The 25,780-nt window shown below is 36.8% G+C and overlaps 1 protein-coding gene across 1 annotated transcript in view; it reads right to left on the bottom strand.

Annotated features, from left to right (window-relative positions):
* The window catches only part of FREM3 (FRAS1 related extracellular matrix 3), a 64,732-nt gene that overhangs the window by 29,946 nt on the left and 9,006 nt on the right, over positions 1–25,780 (bottom strand). The window contains exons 3-6 of the mRNA XM_074588819.1: positions 8,818–8,964; positions 6,056–6,286; positions 5,681–5,806; positions 2,471–2,722 (exon numbers count right to left, since the gene is read on the bottom strand). Coding sequence (XP_074444920.1) covers positions 2,471–2,722; positions 5,681–5,806; positions 6,056–6,286; positions 8,818–8,964 — 756 coding nt within the window. The remainder of the gene's footprint in view (positions 1–2,470; positions 2,723–5,680; positions 5,807–6,055; positions 6,287–8,817; positions 8,965–25,780) is intronic.

Raw genomic sequence — 25,780 nt, 5'->3', positions numbered from 1 at the left:
AAAAATTTGTAATATAAACAAAGCCAATAAATGCAAAAATGTGTATCATGTTCCAGGTTCATTTATATTAAAGCTAATCATGGCCTGAATCGATGTTAATTTATGCTGTGTATGGCCACTTATCTGTACAAGTAGTTTTGGAACACTATCAGATCTTAATAATAAAATTTTGCATTTTCCTTTTCTTTTTCTAGGGCTGGCTAACGCAGGATTACTATTATCCCTTAATGCTGCAAATAATTCTATTCATATATATTAAAGTCTTTGCTTCTCAATTTCTTTCTTTTTCTCCTTGTAGGGTTCCCTGGCCCTTGTTGTTAGAGGCATTACAGCACATCTCATATGATCAACTTGACCAAAGGATTGTGCGAATACAGTCACATCCCAAATCAAAGCTGTGCTCAACTTTTTTCCAATTGGAAAGAAGCACTTTCAAGCTTATTATTGCCTTATTCCTTTGCTGAATCTAACAATCATTCCAAGTTTGGTCCCACTATTAACAAAAGCCCCAAAGCATTCATCTTTCAGACACAACCAGGCATATGCCCGTGAAATCTTCGTTTTCACTTTAACACTCCTACAGTGCTAAGTATATATACTTTTCCGCTGCATGTATGCTGACAGTACTGTGTATTAGAAATGTTTGGTGGATGAAGGTATCATTCTGCAGAAAAAGAAAACTGATGAAACTTTACTCTTTGAAACACAAATTTTACCCATTTGAAAAAGAAGGTTGTCCAGTTTCTTATCAATCAATCCAATGCCAGCAGTGTAAAAGCTGGAAAAGCTGTCACGAAAACAGAATGGCAGCCTGTTTCCTGTCTGTTTATCCAAAATGGAAAGTCTTACAAAGTGACGTATTCTTAAGAAACTTTTCATTTCAGAGCACACTCTAACAAATTGAGCTTAAGCCCTAACCATCTTTCCATATGACATAGGCCGAGTTCAGAATTACTCTGAATTTATCTGATGATAGGTTTTTTTAGTATTTTGCTGGATGGTATTCTTAGAAAGATTTGTAACAAAAAAAGAGAGAAAGCTATAAACTATCAAAGTTGTGCTGAAAAGTAGAAGCATGATAATTTTCTGTCAATTGATATAAAATAATTACCTATATTGTAATTTTGCTTTCTATGTATATCAAAATAATTTTCTCTCTATTAAAAACTGCATAGAAACAGTTTTGATCTGCTGATAATAAATAATTTTGTTTTCCATGAAAATAAAAATCTGGTTATTGAGTCTGGTAAAGAAAATAACTCTTTCCTTGCCCCAATGGCTTAATTCTGCATTATTTTCCTTCCTATTCTCTGAAAAAGGTAAAGAAGCCTTTTGACAAATCTCATCAAGCTGAAGGCCATGATACTCTTATTAACTTCATTCTTATGGCAAATTCACTTCTGATGTAAATCCTTTGGCCTCAGAGAAATTACACCAGTGATAATTTTGGCCCATTCATGTTTCATTTGAGAAAACAACATTTTTCCCCTCATCAATTTGACTGTTTTGACTAGTTGATTTCTGGAGGACACACAAAAGGGTAGAAATAAACAGTAGCTAATAGAAATATTCTCCTGGATCTTTAGCTTTATACTTTTCTTCATATAACAGAATGAAAGTTATTTTTTTTATTGCAGGACACAGAAATCAGGCTCCAAATTCTCATTATTTATGAAGTGAATCAAAAGCTCCAAAGAATCAGCTCAGTATAGCTTCAATACTGAACCTGACCACTGTTGTATAACATGACTTTGCCTAATCAATGTACAGAACTCCTGCCTTATTTAGCACAATTATATTCACAATACCGGATTAGCAAGACAGATTTCAACAAGGACTAAAAGAACAAATAGAAGTATGACAATAAAGTACATGGCTTTTCTTCTGCTTCTGTCTAATAGTATCAATTCTTGGATTGAATTCTGTGTCTCCAAATTTATAATAAAAAAGGAAGAGTTGCACTTAAAAGTGCACTAATCTTGACACACTGGGAATTACTGTGCATGACAAATTAGCCTCTATTAACTATTTCTACTCTTTATCTTTATCTGATAGCATACAAATTTTTTCATCCATAACATTGACACGGAACTAATCCTATACCTGTGTAAACTACGGTAATCACAGACTCTGCTGCAGTAACAGTAAATCTAATCCTCACAGATTTACCTCAGATCTGTAATATCTGTAATAAAATAGTCATCTAAGTCCTATGCCAGTAAAGAAAATCTAATCCTCAATTCCTACTGCAATAACAAAACACTGTAAACTAAAGTGCATGATACATATTATACACTGTGTTATACACAGTTCAATGTTTGTTCTGCCAGTTTTTCTACTGAGTAAGCAAATCCTGTACTCAAGTTTTCAGCTGTTCAAAAAACTAAAGCACAGTGGAAGAGATTATTTAATCAGCAAAACTTTCAAAGAGGAAAGTCCCAGCAAAGCAAAACTGCTTCTTCATACTCACCATCATCTGTGTCAGCCAAGATTATTACTTTGGTGCTTGGGAATTCAGTGCCAATTTGGCCACCCACTGGCATGCTCAGAGAAACATTGAAGGTCTCATCTTCCTCATAGAGAGAGTCATCAATAATGACAACACGACAGATTTTCTCAGTCTCATCCTTATCAAAATGAACAATGCTGCTATGATCTTCAGGACGTGAGATGTAGTCAGAATAAGACAAGACCGTGGATGGTACTGTGCCAGTAGCAGAACCTATGGGGAGAGAGGGTAAAAAATGAATTACAGGGACTCAGGACTTTAAAGAAGCAGAACAACAACAGCCCTTTAATGAAACAAACACAGAAAAAGTATTTTATGCTGGAACTGACTAATAAATATGCTTTGGTATCAAGTTAAACAGAAAAAATTCTTGCTATTTATAATACAACTTCTCCAGTAGCAAAGTGGCTCAGAGGCCTCTTATTATCACCCACGAAGCCCTCACGAAACCATTTCTGCTCATGATTCACTATTATATCCAGTTATTTTTGTGGAGCAGCACTTCAAGCAGGTGAGAGAAGTGAGTCGGCTAATTAAAAAGAAACAAAACAAACCTCTCAAAAATACACTTCGATATGAATTGGGTAGAGCACAGCCCCATCAGCAGCTGAACAGTCACAATAAAAAGCGATTTTGTGAGGGAAGAAGAAAAAAGTGCAAGAGTAGTTAGGAGAGGCAAGGGGCAAAACCTCCAATAGGTTTTGCTGTTGAAAGATGAGGACATGGAGCCACACCCGATTCAACATCACACGCGACTGACCACATTTTGTAACACTTGCACTGAAAAATGGCAAGATGTTTTCCCTTTTCACTTCTGCATGCTATTCTTTCATGGATCAGAATGTCTATGAAAGTCACTGGGACCTTGGGATGAGGACTCTTCCTGAACAAATTAATTTGAACTTCACATTTACTTCATTGTGTGATTCTTAGAAGGCGGGGGTGAAAAAAAAATTATGCTGTGTTTATTTGTGTGAAATACTTGGGTTTTTTTTTAAAAAGTAAGCTTATATGCAATATGAACCTAAGAACTGTTGTTGATTTGCACTACCAGCATCCTTGTAGCCAACTGGGATGTCACTATCTGGTTGGGTGGAATGCTAGCCGGGTGAAAACTGGCTAGATCACCAGAATCAAAGGGTGGTGGTTAATAGTTTGTACTCCACCTAAAGGCCAGTTACAAGTGGAGTTCCTCAGTGGCCTGGCCTAGGTCCACAGGGATTTTCAGGGGCAAAAGACTGAGCAACCTGTTCCCACCTCACAGCTGCCACGGCTTTGAGGAGCAGATCTAACTGGAGACCTCTCAAGGTCTCTTCTAAACTGACCTAATTCTGAGTACCTGTGCAATCAGGTGGCCTGATTTCCAGAGGTTGCAAGTACACACAACATACATTGATTACCTTCCTTTAATACAGACAGGGGTTAGTAATGTGTTGGACACTTAATCTTTCTCAGCCTGCTTAATAAATGACAGTGTCATGTTTACCATGCTTATCATGTTTAAAACTTTGAGAAAAATTATTTTACTGCAGCATGTTTATGAAAAGCTACATGACAACAATGACAGCAATTGTGCATTTGGGTAAGCGGCTAGCCTTATTAAGGCCAGACAGGTTGGCAGCCTACAAGGACAAAAAGCCTTAAGTAACTGGGTAAGATTTTCTGTGCCTCAATACACAACAAAAGAGCTTTTAAGCCTTTATAAGCCCTTATAAGTCATTGATGAAGGAACAGATGACCTCTGAATGCCTGACACACTGAAGATTCCTGACAACCAGTCAGGCTGACTCTTACAGGTAAGGGTAAAATAGAAACAAAAGACGTTAAAAGGATTTTCTGAACCAAAAGTTTAAATAAGTCACAAAACTGAGGATGATCCTCCATTTTCCCTGCTCATGAAGCATACAGAATGCTGGTATCTCAAGCTGTGACTATCTGATAGAAGACTTCTATAAGAAAACCATTTTTTTCAGTCAAAACTTCCATATTTCACTTCTTAGAATAAATGCTAACCCGTATCTTAAGCCTGGTTTTATTTATAAATGTCCATTACATTATCTTTATATTTTGAATGCACATTTTAGATTTGATTAAGAATTATCTGATATATTTATAATATCTCATATTTTTACAATATCTAATTTTCTCTCCTCTGCCATCCCATTTTTCAGTTTATAGTAGGCTTATTTTGTAGTCAAGAACTACATTCAGAATACTTAAGATTCAAATGAGTTGAAGAAAGAATCCTACTATCAATTACCTGTCTGTATTAACTATATTATTTGAGTGACAACCACCACACTGAAAGTCGGCGCACCACCACAAACTTAAGTTCATGCATCTCTCTATATCTAGTGAAGACATGGTTGTGATCTGAACTTTATAGCTGGCTTCTAACCTAAACAAACCCCCAAAATCTCGTTTGATTTTAGAAATGGTTTAGTTCCAAGTCTACATCTTTTCTCTGCGGTTCATGACCAACTCCATACATCGCCTTCTTTCATAATACAGATTCACAAATGAGTTAAAAAGCATTATTAAGCAGATCATTGCTTCATGCAGCCTTATGTTTAAACAAAAAGTGATACTCTATGCCTGTAGTCTGGCAATTTTGAAATACTTGTTCTTGCTGAATCAACTGAACCCCTGACTTGGCTTCCAGCTACATAGTCTAAAAGCAAAACACTGACAACAGGAACAGCCCACCCACTGGGCACCTCATTTCTCATTCAGGGTGTATACAAAGGTGCAAGGATCAGTCAGATCCTCAACAACAGGAGAGGAACAGGTTTTAAAACTAGAATAATCCTTTTTTCCCTTCTAAACAATCACTGCAGGGACAGGCATTTCCTCTTCAGCAGGAAAAGCTGCAGGAAAAAAAATGGTGCCTCTTTGAAAAAAGGTATACATATATATACACATACTTATATATACATATATGTATACATATATATATATGCGCGTGCACATGCACACACGCATATTCTTACATTTTTGGGCTTTAAAACACTCTTCAAGCACAGAGCTAGACATACGTAAGTTGCCTGCAAAAATCACTTGTTCCAGCTACTGAAGTTACTGGCAATACTTGCTGACTAACAACTGCCTTTGCTCTCTTACCTAAACATAGATATTATGCTGAACAGTCTGTTACCTAGCTAGATAACATACCTTGGTGTGTAGCACAAACGACCATCAGTTCTTGACTGACATCTCCAGATCTTCTAACAGGAATCAGCAGTTCACCTATGTCTTCCTCTACTCTATATTCCAGCTGAGGAATATACACTGTAGATACTGAAGAAAAACATGATGAGAGAAGGGAGGCCTATGGTTGAACACCTGTATGACATTACGGAGTACGAATTTAGCCAGGGAAGGGATTTACTAAGAAATAAAATTTCCTTACTCAGCTAAGTGAAGCTTTAAGACAGGGCTGAACCACAAGAACAAAGACAGATGAGTTATACCAGTACTCACAGGACCCACAGGCGAACAGTACTGCACCTGATCGCAAATTCTAAGGGTACAAGAAATGATACATACCATCACCAGGATCCACGATTTCAACGGTTGCTATTGCTGGACTCTCAAGGGCAGCCATAACTGGATCAGACAGAACAATTTGGAATGTTTCAGATGCTTCATATTCATTGTCTGCAAATATCCTCACTCGCCAGGTAGCCAAAACCTGTCCTGGATTGAACTGGACCTGTTTCTGAGGTTTACCCTTGAAGTCTTTATCCTTTACTGCTGTACCATCTTTGGTTCCAATACCTGCATAAAAATTCAGAGGAATTATTCTCCATGCATTTTAGTATTTTCATAAAACTAAAACAACCACAAAAAATAGTTTTAAAAGGCTAATCTGGCAGTTATTTACCTTCAGAAAAAAATAAGAATGGTTATATCACACTTTCTCTAACATTGTTGCATAGCTCAAAAAAAAATTGGTAATAAGGGTAGGGTACTGCCAACATTTGTGTGCATATATAATTGTATTTGCATGAATAATTCCATTGACTACACCTGCTGGGCACTTAAAACCTATACAAGCATCAACAAAGTTACTGAGGCTTGAGGTTATTTATGAAATATGAGTGAACAGAACTGTTCAACAGGGCCAATTTTCCCATCTATATAAAAATTCATGGAAAAAGTTTTCCAGTTAAGAAATTTATTTATCTCAATTAAGGTGTTCAAGGCTTCACTGAAAGTGTAATTTAGTCACCCATATAAAAAAAACCAAAACAAACAAACCGAAAAACAACCCGATCGCTCATCTTTTTCAAAGAGTAATTAATCATTGTATGTTTAATAATTTGTGCTTACTGTTTCCGTTACTGCTCTGTATCTGTGCTGTACTTATACACATTTAAGATCTACGAAGTTCTTTTACCACTTCTCCCTGTACATTAAATAAGCCCTAATGACTTTTGCTGTCTGTCCAATTGTTGCTTCTGCAGATGCTCTCTTAGTTAGGTAAATAACTGGACATTTGATGCGGAATTGCAGCTCAGTGTGACAGAACAATGTTTTCAGGGTTTATTGGGTCCACCACAGTACACAAATTTGCTCCTTCTCTCCCACTTCTCTCCCATTTTTTCTTCTTCATGGAAATCTAAACTGCAATAGCTAATCACATATCCATCCTCTCTGCTGGGGTATTATCCAACCAGAAACTTTTAATTGTACAGGTTTAAAAGACTACACGTTCTTGTCTCAATAAAAAACACAGAGGGTAGTTGCATAGAGGTTCTAGGGCTAGAGATGAATGCAGTTAGTTCAAAGTTAAGCAGCAGATGAGGATTTAAATCAAGGTAGGTTTTGTTTGCTATTCAGATCAGATGGCTTTTGCTGCAGCATGAGTTCATAAAACTATGACAAACCATGAATGTTTTGAAAGAGCAAAAACAATATACAGAAATGTGAATATGCTTTATTGGAAACTCATATGCAGGATGCTACAACTGACATAAGGATTCATTCAGCTTTTGCTACTTAATGCAGCACACCCAATTTTAATATTTTTTTTTAAGGTGAGACTGTATCAAACAAAAAATATATCATAGGAATACAGAGAGTTGTTACACATTTTTAAGCCTGGGTATTTTTATAGCTAGGTTTCTCATTTTTTTTAATCAAAGGGGCACACATACTGGCAGAAACCAACTGTGGATGCAATGAAACGAAGATCTGTAACTCACCGTGGGGTTTTGAAATTCATTACTGCCTTCGGGTTTCAATCCAGCATTAGTTCAAATATATTAGCATCTTTCTATAAAGGTTGAACACCAGCAACTAAGAGTCACTTTACCTCCCCAGCTGAGAATGATTAATCCCTCTCAAGTCAACAGCCTACATGTTTGTTGGAGAATCTAAAGGCTAGCAAAGAGCTTCGGAAGGCTGTGGAGTATGAAATCATTCCTAAATGATTTAATTCCTAAATTCCCACAGTTTTTCTATTCCACAACTGCTTAGGTTTTAAATGCCTGATTTAATTAATACTCAGATAATAGCCCAATATATTTGTGTTGCACAAAGCAAGTATTGTCATACACGGGTTTAAATTATAAAAACTCTAAAACTTTGAACCATTTTTCTTTTTGTTATTAATTCAGGGAGAAAAAGACCTTTCTGTTCTGTGCTCCTTGAGTCGCTCCATTGGTGCAAAGATTTCTGTGTTTCCTATTTACTTCGCAGAGCTGTCACGATTGGGTACTCTGCTATCCCATGACAGCACACTTGTAACTTCAGTGCGCTCTACTACACCTGCCACCTCTGCTAGCAGAGGACCCTTCGAGAATTTCTAGTAGCTTTCAGATTTTCACATAGCTCAAAGGCCAGCACAACACTGCCCTTGTAAAGTGAGAAGTTGTAACTAACTTCTCCACAACTTGGTTCTGCAAGCAAAGATCAGCTACTTCAAGAACTTGGTTCTTTACTTACAGCTAAAGTTAATGTGTTATGTAATGTATCCTCCTCCCAAAATAAACAACGCAGGGTATCCCAATTTCTGTTTTGTTGTCTGGCAAGTGACTTCAGGAAAAAGACACTGGGCAAACAGCAGAAGTTCATTTTATTGATTTGTTCTTACAGCTACTAATATACATACTTGCTTAGATTTCTGGGTGTCAGCAGTGGAAAACAAAAGACATAGCCATGTCTGAGCGATAAAAATCTATACCATCGTTATTCTCATTATTTGGCATTTATTATGTAAACAGAGGAACAAGCAACTATGGAACAGCTCCTTAACAGCTGCTTTTTCTGGTGCAAGAAGCTTCAAACATTAAAGATTTACTTACTGATAAAAGAGGTTTCCCGCAAATATCCTCTGCGTCTGATGGTCACCTCCAGAAATTTGGAGTTCTCATCTACAACGTAGTTCTCCTTCTCCAGTGAAATCCAAGCCCAGTTCAGTCGAAAAGGCTGGCTCTTTAACATGTTCCCCCCTGTGTCACAGAAAGAGTATCCTGAATACTACATATAGTGCACAAAACAAAACTAGAATTCCCTAAGGTCATGGCTTAAGTATATTTATATCACCTCAGGACAAAAACAGCCTGTTTTTTCACCTACAGATATGAGGGACAGAGGGTGCATCTCATGAACCGCAATGGTCAGCTCTCCCAGATCTTCCAGAGTTGACCGGCACATGTCTTCCAAGAGGCTGGAGGCTAGTTCAGGGGTCACAGCCTGTGTCGTAGCACACCAGCTCCCTAATTAGGCTACCTATTAACTCTCAAAGATTACTATTGCAAAGATTATTTCTGTCAGGAGTGGGATTAAGCTGTGAAAATAACTCTTTGGGAGGCTTTAGGTGGGTCACATTGTAGTCTCGCATTACTGACTCATTTTAACAATGCCAGTATGCGCCCATCAACAACAAACACAAGCACAAGCTGAACTCAGCATCGGTAAATGAAGGCAACACGTAGCGTCACGTAAGGAAGATACCATATCATGAATTATATATTGATTCATTGTGCAAAAATATTTGGAAACAGCAACAAAGCTTCTATTCTTTGCTTTCAGGAAAATAACTCCCTAATAACAGTAGCTATTTTGTATTACACGAAGGAAAACTGGAAAAAAAAAATCAAATTATTAATGTAATGTTATTTAAAATGTACGAAGCCAACAAAATTTAGGTAGTAATTTTCTTCTGTTTTGGAAAATTATCTCTTTAGAAGTATTCTGTAAAATTCTTATGTGATCTGGCAAATCCCATGTTTCTACACAACAAAGATTATCAAATAACAATTGGTCTTGAAGCCATAAGGTTACATCTCATAATTATTTTTTGTAGCAAAATTAGGCCTTATACTGCATGCAGTATGCTTTGTAATGCAAGATTATAACATATAATTTCAGAAAGATTTCACGGCTTATAGATAATTGACATGGTTATAGACAAGAAAAGAATAGACAAGAAAAAGGTTGTTCACATCAAGAACTAATAAAACTCTGCCTTCAACTTCTCTGATAATTTTCCATATAATGAACAGAAATTTGCAAGAAAGAGTAGTTCAGGTATTTAAGAAGCCTGTACTTTCTGAAACAGACAATTTAATAGAATAGAAAATTGTATTCTGCTAGCATTTGGGGTTTTTTTGTTAAAAATTGTGTTGGTTAATATTTTTCTTTTAAAATAAAAATCAACATTTTGCTCTATAATTATGTCCTTCTGTTACAGAATGGTGACATCATCAGATCAACTGACTAACTCAGCACTGGATAAAATAAGCACGAAGCTTTTGGAATAAAGGATCTAATTCTCTACTTGTGCCCCATTAACATCTAATCAAAATCACCACATAATTCTCATTTGCTTTAAAGTTGCAAATTCTTATACTAACATTATCTCTATGGGAGTTGCCCCAGGCTCTGAAAAAGTGTAGGGCAAAGTCCAGCACAGGATTCTTCTGCTAACCGGAAGCAGCTCTAGATTATACATTGCAAGTAATTCCAGTAATTAGTGAGATTACAGCTGCATAAAACCTGTGCATTTGGATTCAATTTCAAGATGTTTTCAGTAGTTACAACTTGGAATTAATTGTGCTTTCGAACAAAAAAATGCAAGTCATTCAGCAACATTGTGAAAAAAGCATTAAAAAAAACAGATTTCTGAAAAATCACCTTAGTTGCAAGCTGAAGCGTAAATCTATTTACCAACTAGAGTATTTTCAAAAACTATTTAGCTGTTAGGGTGCTGCTTTGGCTGACACCCTATTGCTGCATGTTGGCTGGAAAAAGACCTCTGAAAGCATAGTTCACACATACTTCCTGGTGACCACTCCCCTATAGAAAATAGAAAGGCTTCTTTTTATCCTAGAAACATCCCGATGAATTACATTATTTCTGCTGAAAAAATGCTTTTCAGCATGATCATTATATTTCTGCTAGACATCTTTCCTGGTGGCTGTTTGTTTCACAGCCTTCATCTCTGGACAGACTTCAGTGGTTTTTTTGGTTTTTGTTGCCCCCCCCCCCCCCCATTTTTTAAAAATAAGTCTGAACACAGTGTGCTCCAAATTAACAGACTTACCATCTTAGAAATGAAGGAGACTGGAAAAAAAGTGAAACTCTGACTTAAAGGCTAGATTAAAACCAAAACCAATCAAAAGGCTCACAACATGAAAAAACTTTAATTCAAGAACAAATTCCTGCTAAACCACCCAATTTCCTTCTAGCCAACAACTGCAGTCAAAAGCTAGTTCTCAACTGTGAAATTACTGATGAACTTCTATATAGATCTATACAAAACTAAAATCCAGATGTGATGGATCCACCTGCATACTTGTTCCCAGTCACAGGTACCAACATTTCTGTCATCCGTTTGCACTGCAAAGCCGTCCTACACACATAGAAAGCACATACAGCCTCCTCCTCCGTACATATAAAACACACTTACATGTGTAGGTAAATACACTATTATATATGACTGTTTAGCAAAGACATAGTCATCATTCTTCAGGTATTCTGCAGATGTTTTTCTTTTGGAAATGCCTGCTCCTACTGACAGAGCGGGAAGGGCTTTAGGGAGGTTAATCTGCAATATAACTACCCTCAGACTATTTAGTCACAACCTAATGTTGCTGAAAAACTAAAGTAAAACACCCCACAAGCTGTTATCCTTAGTGTGCAGAACATGCAAAAAAACCATAGCATTGGGAAGCACTGTGAGGGAAAAAAAAAGTGTATTCCATATGTTCACCTATAGCATTGGCAATCCCAGCACAGTATGTATCAAAGGATCTGGTGACTTGACTGCTGGAGCTGATGATACAAAGCAGCCACGATGAATCATTAGAAAATGTCTTTGAAACGCATCACTTTTCAGTGGTATGTATATCACATCCAACTGAACTCCATACCTGGCTTTTTGTGAACTCCTGCATTAAACAAAATGATCCCAAAAGCAGACCCCAAACAACTCTGTAGGCTTAAAGTAGGCTCAAAATAGACTGATATAATCTCCTATTACTGGGAACATCATGGAACTCAGCATCCTAGAAGATAAATGTCTGGAACACCCCTTGGCCCTGTCTTTTAATATGCAAATAGAAAAAAACCCATTCATACTCCTAGAAAATTTTCTCCCCTTTCCAAAGAGACATCTCATTTGGTAGGTGCACTTCCAACAGCAGGTTCCCAACCTTGGCCTGCTTAAGTTCAGTGAAAACAAGGATAGCTGAGAAACCTGTACTATGCCCAATACTAACGCGAGGTTCAACACTTGTTTACTGCCTCACAGCTTCTTCAGCCATTCCTTACTTCAGAACTGGGAAAAGGCTAGAGCAGGAGGTGGTTTAATTTTTAAGGTAATACACTTTCTGTAGTTTTTAAGAGATAATAAGTGTAGTCTAAGGAATCCATTCTTTATGTTAAGGATTTAGTATTTCTACTTTAAAAATAACAAAGAGGAGAACTTTATTCTGTAAAGTGTGTTCCAAATATATGCCTAAATATCTGTAAACCACAACTTCATTAGATTACTTGCATATGCTTCAGAAGCTGTAAAATATTGCAGCTTCCCATTTTGCAATTTTTAGGAAGAATATATATGCAGGGGCAATTTCTGGAAAAATTAAGCATTCATATTAAGTATTTTACATTTGCATTTTTTCCGAAAAAGAGAACACTAAAAATGACAGCAAACTATATCTTAAAAATAGGCCAGTATGAAATTAGATGGTTGCCAGTTCTGCAGTTATGATAAATGGAGGCACTCCAACACGATATTATAATTAATAAGACCTGTAACTCTTTCACTCCACAGTACATCAGCCTTTTCCTGGCCAAAGAGGGAAGCCTGCAAGTAATGTCTCCTACCATCAGCTTCATAGACCTAACAAAGCCAGAATGGTTTTCCTCATCAAAGAAAATTTCATAAAAACCTCCTGAGTTTCATAAAAAAGAGCTCTCCATTTTCTGTGTTTTCCCAAAAATACTATCCCAGTTACTGCTGTTTTGGTCTTATTAACCCTAAGTAAGTGTTGATGTCATTCAAGTGCTATTAGATCTTGGGGAAAAAGACTAGATTAATACAAAAAGGTAAAAGTTGGCCATGTGCTTGGCACATGGGTCCTGCACGCTATGAAACATAGATTTTCTTTCTGTAACCCTCACAAGACAGCGTAAACATATATTCAGCACTTCCAAATTAGTAAAGAATAGTACACTAATAACAAAATTGCAGGACACTTTCTTTCTTTTTGCTCTAGTGAAAAGTCCATCTGACCACCACCTCAGACTTTGGTTTAGCTTGGGTGGTTGGCAGTGTTTCTATCAGTTCCTTCAAGTGAAGTTGTGTTTCTTTACAACAGCTGCTCTGTGGATAAAAGCATATTTGCAGTTGGCTTTGATTTGCTGGATAGCTAAAATTTACTGAAAGGGATCAGAAAGACAGAAAGCAGTTCAGGGGAATAAACAGTGAAGGAAATAAAAGGAATGAAAAGTTGGAGAAGCACAGAAGGAAGAAAGAATAAAACCCACCAGGTCAGAAAAAGAAAGTAAACATACATAGGTATGAAAGGGAAATAGTTCCAAATGCTGGGAAACTTAAAAAGGGAGATGAGAGGGAGGGTAAAATCCAAATTAATTAATAACTTTAGATAAAAAATTAAGAGATTGCAAAGTCACAAATGGGCACTCATCCCCCTACTACCCAAAAACCTTCCAAAATTCTTGGGCAAGGGTCAGGAAATGTAGAGTTTGTTAGGAACTAGGCAGTTTTTCTTTTTTCTTTATTTTGAACAAAATTAATCTTGTACGATGGCTCCAGGAGGTTTTTTTTTTCAGAGAAGTCATGCTCCAAGAAACTAAAAAAAGAAAAAAACAAAACAAAAAACACACACACACAACAAAGCAAAACAATACTCTCCCCTGCCCCAGATATCTCATTTTCCCCTGCATTTACATTGATGCACTTAGAAAGGGGTTTGTTAATTTTTTTGTTGTTGTTGTTTGGTGGGGTCTTGTTTGTGTGTACCACAATATCAGGTTGTACTGCAACAAGTGAATATTCTCCATCTGGTATTTGTAACGAGCAAACATTCTGGCTCAGAAGGAACAAGTGTCTGTTCTGAGCAGGCCAGCTAAAACAGCTGCCATTAATCCCTAATCTTCTTTTATCTTCCTTCCTTGTCTGGCACGCACAGGAGGTCTAACATGCTACTCAGACAAGCAGCAGGCAGGCATACTACTAGACACAAGAAAAGTTTGTTCTCACAAAAATATTTTCCAAGAAACTTTAAACAAATAAAGAGTCAGCAGTCACATCAGACTGAAAATTCAGAAAGGGACTTACTGTTCCAAAAAATAATTTAATTTTTAAATTCTAGAAATTGTTTCTATAAAATTAATATTGTAAGCACAAATTGCAAAATTAGAAGATGTAAAAGAGGACTAGTTCTTTGTCTTTACTTTTGATGTAATTAGTAGATTTTCCTCTCCTGAATGTCTCAAGAGCTGAAATAACAGCACAGGCTATCAAGCTAGAAAAAAACCCCACTTTTTTCACAAAAAAGTAATCTTTGGCCTACTCTAAGCAGCTACTTTTATCTGAGCTAAAGGAAAATGTAGAGAAACATCAAATTATTGGTGAAATGGCTTTCTAAAGAAATGCATCACTCTGGTCTCCCAAATACTTAGGTCTGATTATAACATAAATTCCATTTTAAGGACATGGAAGTGTTTCAAAAAACCTTAGAGTTGACTTTGAAGAAGAAACAAAACAAAAACAAAGAGTAAGAAAGTTATAAAATCACTTTTTTAAAAAAAATCTAAATACAAAATACAGAATACATGTAAATACATGTGATACATGTAAAAGTATCACTCTTCTTTAAGTGTATGCAAGTCAAAAATAGGAAAAAAACTGTAGGTGTTAGAGCACAACTATCAAAAGAGCAAAAATTAGCTGACAAAAAAGTACGCCTGATCATTTTGAGTGCACAAATCTAAAACAGTGGTACCACACCACACGACCTTTAAATCAGTATTTAATAGGTCTTTTACAATTCATGCCTGATTTCAGTTATCAAGAAATTTTGAAGCCTTAATGCATCTACATAAAACTGCTTATACTGAAGATTTTTTTCCTGTTTGATACAGTTGGACAGGGGGGTTAAAGGAACAGGCACACTGTTGTTCATGTTTCATTGGAGCCACTTTCATTATTGCAGCCTGTGGTGGAGGGCTGGCGTGCACAGGTTGAATTACCTCGGCTTCTGCTTTTAACTCTAACCCAATTATAAGAATTTCATCTTTTCATCCTCCCAAGTTCCAAGAGACCTGGAAGTTGACTAAAAGATTTGTAATATGAGAATGACGAACCAGCCCCTGCAGTGAAACATGAGGCAAGCCTGTGCAGCAGACAAAAAGTCATATCCCACCTTTGCACTCATCCACCCACCCACCCTTCCCTACTCCCGCTCCAGGGTTGCAGTGTATTGTTGATGTAACAAAAACTACATACATTTTACCCAAACCTCAAAACCGATCTGCTGCCATATTCTCGATTAGGAAAAAGCGTTACTTCATTTGTGACTCCAGTGTTTTTACTCACGTTCTATTTAGAAACACTCCATTTTTAGAAACAGATGGAAAGTTTAAAAGTGAGGGGTTCAAGAAGGGGAGATGTGGCAGGGACTGAGAGCGAGCTACTGTAGAAGGATGTGTGCTACAAAGGCACAAAGACACCCCTTACCACCATCCAAGGAATTTCCAGTTGTTCCTGAGAGCAACTTTATATCATTACAGGGATACAACAAAATTTATTAGCGGTCATCCACATACATAGTCTCACATACTCTGCTTGTTATGAGTTAAGTCTAACTCCCACTCCTCATTTAATTTAAGAACAAATTAATCTTTATGTAACCAGGTGGCTCAAACAACTACCCTGAAATTAGGCTTATGGTCCAATAAAGGTATATACAAGACAGATGGGAAGTAGCAGTTTGCTAGCTATTATTTCACAAAAGTCTCTTTGTCTGGAAAGACTCAGAGGAAAAAAAGAGAAAGGAGAGAGAAACAAAGACAGACAGAATAAAGGAACATCAGAATAGTGACGTTAACAACAACAAAAAATAATATTAAAAACCTGGAACATGCCCCTGAGGGAAGCTAATCATTCAGTGATTTTTCATATTAATTTGAACACATTCATTTACATGTTTAGGTTAATTACAGAAACTACCTGCCACTGTAGAAGCAGCAAAATCAACAAATTTATTTAATTAGACAGTCTAAATTGTGCAGTATTCAGTTTACAAACTATCCATACACTGAAGACCATTTTACCAGCGAATTCTCCCAGAGCTTCACAATAACAAACACATTCAAGAATTCAGCGAGCCATTTGAACTGGTAAACTAGTAAAACTTATGTGATACATCCTTCACTAGAAATTTCCTTACCCAGCCATCATCTTGCATATACTTATGGTCTGTCTGGGCTTTGATCCTAATCCACCCTAATACATCTGATCTAGCTTAGGCTTCCTCAGTATCAGTTCTTTCAACCAGATATGAATCCATTTGCAAGCTGTCATGTCTGATTACCTATACAAATGATTTGCCAAATCGCTACAATATCATGAGAACAATATACAGAATATGATTTTTAACAACAATTCTTTTATCATGAAAAGATTTTTAACAACAATTCTTTTATCATGAGCCTTACAGACTCAACTTTTGAAAGGGCAGTATGATAAACATGCTTTACAGTGCAGCCAAGGGAACACACATTTCTTTTTAAAAAATACTCTTTAAACTTCTGTCCTAGAAACTACATTTATTTGGCAGAGAAAATCTTTGGATCTGGTCTTAAATTATCCCCCAGCCCTTTTGCTAAGATGAACTGAATCCGAAAGCTCTAACCTGTCAGTGACAGGATATCAGCTGAACTTTCAGTCTCCTTCACAACAGCTCAATCACCACCTATGACTGTGCTAGCATATAACAGCAACAACAATAATAAAGTTATCTGATGCCTCACATTGACCAAATTAACAGAAGGTATAGTGACGTGTTCCAGTCATGATAACTATGATGAACTGACCACGCATTGTAGTCTTATTGAATATAAAAATTCAAAATTTACTACCTGGATTGGAAGAAAACTCCACAAATATTTCAAGTGAACCATGGGCCTGATTTTCAGGTAGACTACTCTTTGAACTGCTTGATTACATGAAGAAGCTTAAATTTGTTCACTATGCTGGGACAAGATCAAAGTGATATAGATAGATATATACAGCTGAGTGGATATACATGACAAACTTAAAGAAGGTTGTTCTTCATATGTTTGCTCTTCAAACAGTACTCATCACACAGTTACAAATGCAATCCCTGTCTCTAAGAACAACAATTCTTTGAATCTCTCTGTCTCATTTAGCAGAAAGCAGGAGGAAAGATCAATGGATGTATTCATTCCACCCAAAGCTCCTGCATACTCCATGTTGAACAAAATATAATTTCAGTTATACTGTTACATGGTCAGTGCCAAAATGCATTACATTTCATATCTGTCAAATTAAGTAGAGAGGAAAGATATATTACCAAGTTTATCATTCTCTGTGCAAAAATAACATCCTGACTGACAACACACATGTTCAATGCACAAAGGATGCAATTATCTTATGCTAATCATAACTCAGAAGCACAGAGCTTTCATTATAAACACAAAGCCTCTACATTTTCCAAAAGGTAAATTTCCATGTGTGCTAACATGAGATAAAACTACCCATCCATAATGCAAATGGTAGCTTTAACCATAAATTAAGTTCCTCTGGTGATTCAATGCTCTTTTCAACATACTTTACTATGCTTGGCATTTCAGGTCCCTGGAAAAGTTGAGGCTTCACAGCAAGACCTTGGAGATGTTGTAAATCAAGGATCAGTGCAAGAGATTTATGTTATAGTTTGACTTTTAAAGTGTTCCAGCAAGAGGCAGCTTACTGACCCATAGTTCGAATCTGCAGGGTTCATCAGCATGATGGCTGTCTTGGGAAGTTATGGCCTTCATAATTCCCCAAATTACATCAACGTGTCAAAACTAGGCACCACAGTGGATACTACAGGCCGTCATGAGGGAAGGCTTCTTAAAGTGCGATACTAGGTAGAGGCTGAGGCTGAACAATGGACAGTACCTTTGAGAAGTAAAAAAGCTTTGCCATCTGGGAATGATAAGAATATATTTTTCTTTCCTTATCTGCAATCACAAAGAAATGTCATAAACCTCTATAACATCAGGAAAAGCAGCTGACTAACTTCAGAGATATTTCTTTCCTAGATACGGCTAACGTGATTGTTGCTGACCTGTGAAGCCATTTCCTGCACGACACACTGGGTAAGAAGGGCACAAGCCAGAGTAATGGACAAGAACATGGCTGACCTTGGAAAGTTCAGTCTCATCACTGGTGCCAGTTAAGTTGAAATGACACGAGAAGTCAAATACCTTAAAAAAGTATTTTCCTAGTCACAGCATTGGAAGTAGAAAATGCTGCACTCTTCCTCCCCATTCCCAGCAATGATCAGCCAGTCGGGACAAGTCAGTGACGGTCCTGCCTTAGGAAGAGCACAATGGCTCTTTCCTTTGTCTGCATGCAGGATGAAGCTAACAAGGGAGAGTATGGGGCCGCCTTCATCAAGATGAGTGCTATCAATGCAGCAGCTGTGCCCCTCATGAGTTCTGGAGACTCAGAGACTTGCCTCTTGGGACACAACCCCCTTATAACCTTTGGAAGATACTGCTTTGGAGTAACGTCTGGTCTGCATATTCTGTCCATTAAAGTACCTTCACTTAATTTTTTACAGATGAATAACAATATGGAAATGCATTTTCTAGTGTTTCAGAATAGATGACTTCTAAGAACAGATAACAGGCTGAAACAAATGGAAAATATTAGACTCAGATATCAAAGAGGTTGATGCTGTGAAGCTCTGTGCTGATACTGACAATGAACTTCAAGGAAATTTAGGTGAAACCAGGTTAACAAGTTTGCAACTTGTCATTATTTCAATTTTCCTTTTTGCATAATTCAGTTTGAGTTATAAACATCTAAAACTGAATCCCATAGTATCATAAAAACATTTTGAGTACTATAGCAGATGCATGTTGAATAGAACAAGCAAATTTGTTTTCTGTTTGAGACAGGCTTATTATATGGAACAAGTTTATATGTTTTTTTTTCTTTCCCTAACTTCTGGATAGCGACAGAAAAAGAAATAACCACACTTTCCTGAATGTATCACACATGTAAATGTCATGATCAATACCCAATAGAAAAGCACATAAAAATACTTTTTAAACTTATTTAGGTCTATGTTATCTATAAATACCTTCTAGATTCAGATTTTGCACTTTGATACTATACTTCAATTCCTAATTGCCCATCTATGTGTTCAGATGATTCACCAGATGTTAAGGGAATTATAGGGGAATCTCTACCCCTCTAATTACAAGAGCTTAAACTAGGAGCCATTTCATAACATTTTGAATGCACATTTAATCCTCATGCTTAAAATTCCCATCACTGACAACACTTATGGAACAGAAATATTTTCCTTTTAATAAAACTTTAAAGACAATTACCTACTTATGCTGTCAAAGACATTAGAAAAACAAATCACAGTCCCATGTGAACACAGAAACAGTAGTTGAATTTGTTTTTGCAGAGCTTACAGATACATAACATAGGAAAAAAAGGAATGAGGTAAAGAGGAATTGCTAAAAGGCACGTAGAAGAAAAAAATATGAGATTTGAAAGAACCAAAGGAGGATAGTAGACTGCCCAAGGCACGTCAGATCTTCAGGAAGAACATCATGGACCATCAAGTCATCAATTTGTGAAGCACTAGGAAGTTATATCATTTATGCATGTTCTGTCTGGAAAACAATCCTCCTTATGAGATAGATTTGAGAAATATTTACTCAGTATTTTTTAAGCAATTGAAATCCAATATTACCAAAGATGTTAGGTTAGCAGGCAAAAAGAAACTAACTTTATCTATTGTCCAAGGAGTTGACCTACATCATATCCTCTAAAAAGAAAAGATTCAAAATCTAAATAACAACATCACTTTTTACAAAGAGATGCTTAAATTATTAAAGATGCAGGAAGGACAGAAATGTTCAGCAGAGACTTCTTCTTATTGATAGAAGCAGACTGATGGCCTTGTACTACGAGAAGGAACTACTTTCTAAAGCAGCACAAGCCAATTTCTAAACTGCCACTAGAAAGGATTGAAAACCATATTTTTAAAAAACAATAATCCCATGTACTCTTCAAACACATGTAGTATGTGCCAATAATAAAACAGCTGGCAGAACTTACTCTTTTTCAGAAAGCGTTATTTCTAGATGGGATTAACAAAGGTTAGTACTCAGTGGGATGCTAATCTGTTCCTTTTGTGATCTAGGAGCACAACATCTTTTGTGGTAATACTTGATAACAGATTGTTAAAAAAAGTTAAAAAAAGGAGAGTCAAGAACAGGGGAAAAATTGCTGAACTATGAGAACTGCTCCATAGGCAGAGTCTATTAAAACAAACACCACATTTCAATACCTCCAACCGCAAAGTTTTACAGAGATCTTTGTAGAATTTATCAACATATAAAGTACACAGTATGAATAGAATGAGGCACCTCGTCCTGGAAAGCTCCATTTCTGAACAAGACCTACCATGCAAAGCAGAAAAAAATATCAATAATAAATAATCTTCCGCTGCAATAATGAAGCTAGAAAATCCTTTGTTTTACAAAGGGGAGAACAGCAAGTAGGAGCTTCAAGGTTATTTTACTTCTCTACATTACTAAGAACTAGAATTCAGCACCCAGTTCTGCTTTCTACAGTTGAAAAAGGCCTTTGAGAAAATGGTGTAGACACAGCAAAAGGGACACAAAAATAATTACTGCCTCGTTGAAAAAGTATTTCATATTAGGAATGAAGTACATATAGATACTTACATTGTGTAAAATAATGCTGTGGTAAAGAAATGTGACAGCTCTAGCTGGCAAATAGGTTTACATAAAAAAGCAGCCCCACCTGCAGAGATACAGGTTTGGATTCTGACTGGACTTCAAAAGCTCAGTCAAAAGAAAGCCAAAAGGTACTTTGACTGCAGAGCAGAAATATTCTTTCTAGGAGAAAACCAAAAGGGATAAAAAATTCTTCAATCTAGCACTGTAACGAGAAGAATTTGTAGCCCAAAGGTGAAATTGGACTACTCGAGCTTTTGGAAACACACACACTTTCCTCAGTTAGGATGATTAATTACTAGAACATATTAGCACGGAAAGTTTGGCTTTTCCTTTTACTTATTCACGCTTTTAATCTAAAAATCAAGCCTAGATATTCTAGGAAATGTGTTAGTTCAAAGAAGAGACTTCTGGACTCAGCAAAATAACTGCATGAAATTACCTGGAATACACAGCAGAAGAGAGCAAATGACAGCTGCAGTCGTAGTTCAAAATCGTAAAGAATAATGATAGAACCTAGTACCGTCAGAGCACAGAGAAGAAAATGAAACTGGAAATGTTCAAATACGGATGACCATTAGCCTCTGTGTCTTTTTAACTCTCAATAAGGACCACCAAGCCCCTCAAGATGTCAGTAATGTTCATATACATAGTGGGGAGGTAAAATAGACAAACTTTTGAATTAAGACTTTCTTGTGCCCTGCAATTTAGCTATTCTCTCCCAGGCATCTCACATTATACAAGGTGTTAAAAAGTAAACTTTGCTAACTATAGTGGGAAAGAACGCTTCATTCTCTTCCTCTTATTTGTATTAACAAATGCCACATGCTTTCTTTGTGTCCTCTACTCCAGAATGAACTGTACCAAATCCTTTAATCTTTCCTTACTGGTAAAGTTTTCTAGATCTCTGGTGATTCTTATTTCTTCCCCCAAGATGATTTCTCCAGTTTTTCTACATCTTCACAAATTCAGACAAAATTTGTACAAGAAGTCTAGTAAGCGGACTTATTAGCAGTGAGTGGAGCAATTATTTCTTGCATCTTTAAAACAATACTGTCATCCAGTTCCTCTGTTCTAGTATAATTGTTCTCCATTACACAGTAATAAAAATAAAATTTTGCATCAGCAGAAATGGTATCCAACACCTTGGAGGGAAGGATTAAAATAAAAAAAATAATAGATAAAGCCTTGTCTTCAAGTGTGTAACTTTATTCATTTGGAAAATCTGGCTTTAGAACTGAAAACACCGTAGAGTTCATATCTTGAAACTGCAACAGATGAAGAGATGAATCAAAGCCATGTCAGAAACACTTCAACGTTTTCATTCCACAATTGCTCAGGTCCTCTACTTTCATCAGAAACATAATGCCTTTGAAAACAACTGTACCAAAATAAAGCCTCCCCACCTAACGGCTTTTCAGTCTTGAGGTCAACACAGGTAAAATGCATCATTCAGTGCTGTCAAGCACGACAGCAAATTAGAGCACACCAAAACAACATTAAAAATGGAAGGCATTTTCCCACTGAATTCAAAAGATTCCTGCAGTGCAAGATATTTGACAAGCTTTGTTGCGTAAGAATTCATACATCTTTGCTGACTAATGTTTTCAAGCTTTATTAAAAATGAAAAGTTTTTGTAAACTCCTTAAAAATTCTATTTAACTTGGGAGACATGTAGCTTTGGGGTTTTTTTTAAGGCTGCTTGGAGATGGCTCATCAGTTGGAAATTCTTTGCCTCTTAAATGATGCGCTTCTGTGTCTGAAAGTGGTGAAATTATACCTCTGCAACACGTTTTGCAAAGTCTGCAAACTATTTTCAGATTTGTGGATGTAGGGAGAAAGATGGACAAAACCTGCGTACTAAAAAGATGCAATTTTTGGCAAGAGGATGGTATACTGACTTGCATATGGTAACACAAACCTGATTTGTAAAATTATTGCTAAATTAGAGAAAATCTTACCTACGTGTAAAAGCAGACCATTGTGTTAAATAAATACAGTCATTAACATGTACAAACCTCACCAGATATTAAGTTTGACCAGTAACTACATTCTGCCAGTTAGGCGATTAAGTTCAAACTAAGAATTTCTAACAAGCTGACATAAGTGCCATATTTATGCTACAAAAGGAAACAGCAAAACACCGTTTAATTCTGCTAAGAGATAAGTTTTTCACTTGCACATTGTGCATTAACAAGATTACTTATTCTTAAGTGACCAGATATTGTAACTTTTCTAGATTTTATAAGGAAGCATGTGACTTACTATATTGTATCAGAAACTGCAAGAACTGTGTAGCTCATAGAATTACAAAAGCCTGTATTCTTCTGCCTTCTTAGGTACCACCTTCAATCAAATCCCTAAGAGATCATGCAGAATTAAGGAGACGCACTCCTCGCCTAGAAAAACATTAACAAGCTTAAAGATAAAAGGCCGAGGCTCCTTATATCAGCCTCAGGGAAGCCTGGATCAGTCCCTGGATCAACTCCCTGGCTGAAGAGCCTAAGTCTTTGGAAAGAAAAAGCTAAGAAAAAAGGTGGAAAAAAACATATTAGCAGACAACTGCTAGGTTTTCCTCAGGGTTTTCACCCAACCACACCTCCTTCATGCAATTTATTTGCAGTAGCACCAATCATATACAGGTGAGAAGGCCTCCAAGTAAAATCACAAAGTAGAATTCATAGCAAAGCTCCTGCTACCTTTAGCAGGGTCAGATTTCCACCCCATGGACCTGGGACCACATCGAGCAAAAAGCACAGAACAAATTCACACTTCAGATCATATTCTAAATTTTTCTTTCTACAGAGCTATTTTTTAGTAGCTAGAAGTGCATCATATAATATTATCTTTAAGATTTTATGGATTGCAAATACTCTTCAGTGTATTTTGGTAGCATTCCTTTATCTAAAGTGAATTCTAAGTTTTAGAATTGCATTCCACACAAGGTTTGCAAGAAGCCTGAACTAGTCCGACAAAGTTCACATCAGCAAAACATTGTGGCTTTCAGTATCGCCAAGCTCTCATTACTGTTTTGGCAGCAGTAATTGAAAACAAGGTCTACAGGGCAGCAATGACCGGAGTGTCAAAAGGTTAAGTGTACTCAAAAACTACAAAATAAAAAAAAAGGTGAACTCTACAGGTAAATAAAGGAGTTACTCCTGCAAAGTATCACTGCACATAAAACAGGTGGAGAGGCATTGGACTAACCAAGTCTAACTTGGCTAGAAAATCACCAAGGAAAAAAATACTTCTGAAATCAAATATGGTAAAGTCAATAATAACCACTCTAAGCTTACTGCATGTCATTGCTCCATTATAAATCTTTGGACAAACTTAACATGATGCTCACCCCAGGAATAAATCATGAAAACCAGCTGAACCTTACCTACTTTGTACTGAATTTGTACTAACATTTGGTCTGTGAAATTAACTGCAGGCTCAACACTGAACACCCACAAATCAGAGCTGCCAGCATGCATCAATAATTAGTAGGTTAAAATTCCAGTACTTCTGCCCAAATCTTCTGTTTAATGGCAGGAACGGGAACAGTTTCTCAAATTAGAGGGATCGACTTTTCTGAAAGCTGCCAGCCATTCTTCTCACACATATCACTGATAAAGGTTTCCCAGCAGCTCTTCTAAATAGCAGGACAAGTAGTTATTCAGATAAAGAACCTAAGGGAATCTTTTCTACCCTCAGAAGTTAGACAAAATGCTATTATTCCAAACATATACTCTCCTGTTAAAGGTAGAAACTTTTGTCCAGAAGAACCTGATTGTGTTTGTGCAAGGGGAGTGACAAGACAGAGAAAAACATGTGCATTTTCTCCTCACATTCAGTACACGTATACTCATGTGTGCCTCATTGCTCAGTTTTCTTTGTACTGATGCAAAATCAAATGCTTTTGAGAGGATTTTAGAAGATAGAATACTAAAACATAGAAAATAGCAGGCTTTTTCTTGAGGCTTGCTGAAGCAGTTGCAAACTGTACTAAAGCAGTGGATGTTTTCTGTGCCTGCTGGGCCTTTAGGTATTTTTTCCTGAGTTGTACAACAGCTATTACAGTTGTGTCTTCTTTCAGGCAATCCCTTGGGAGGTAACTTCCCCTGAGGGAATAAGTTTAATGTATTTCTAAGCACCAAAGCCATCAAAAGACTAATCCAGGTAGAACTGCTTTTAAAAGCATTTCCTTGTGCTATAGTACTAATGACAGCATTAACTTTTCAACCTTCTTTCCCACACCAAACAAGTTTTAAGCGAATTTCCAGATGTTACTTGCTCAGCACACCTTCCCATAGCCACGTACTCTTCCTGTAGTTGTGCCAGTCACATGAACAACAACCCTTCGGTCAGTGCATACTTTCATTATAAGCATAGCTGTGCACATTTACTGCCACAGCTTTTCTTACTCTGTTTGTTGGTATCTGGAACAGACAGATGATGAGGTAATCTAGCTGAAAGAATCACTCCATTTAGCAGAGACTGAAAATGCTGTTAATGAAAACATCTAGTAACTGACTCCCTTTGTGTCCCTGGGTGTATAAGGAATAAGAATTACCATCTGTTCAGTCATGTCATTCTTTTTCCCCCATTGTTTCTCATCATTATTATTGTAGCCCATTTAGTCATGTCACAATCCACAAAAGACTTGCATATTGATCAAGTGACAGCAAAATAAGATGTCTGTAAGAAACATAGGTAGCAGTTCACAGCACCTTCTCCTCTGTGCCAAGTGAAATTGTAAGCAAAAATAGACAAAGAATGCATATCCAATCT

This window comes from Larus michahellis, chromosome 5 (assembly GCF_964199755.1).
Source record: "Larus michahellis chromosome 5, bLarMic1.1, whole genome shotgun sequence".
NCBI classification, from domain to species: Eukaryota; Metazoa; Chordata; class Aves; order Charadriiformes; family Laridae; genus Larus; species Larus michahellis.
The sequence above is the reverse complement of the archived record's forward strand: the minus strand, read 5'-3'. Positions and strand labels throughout refer to the sequence as shown.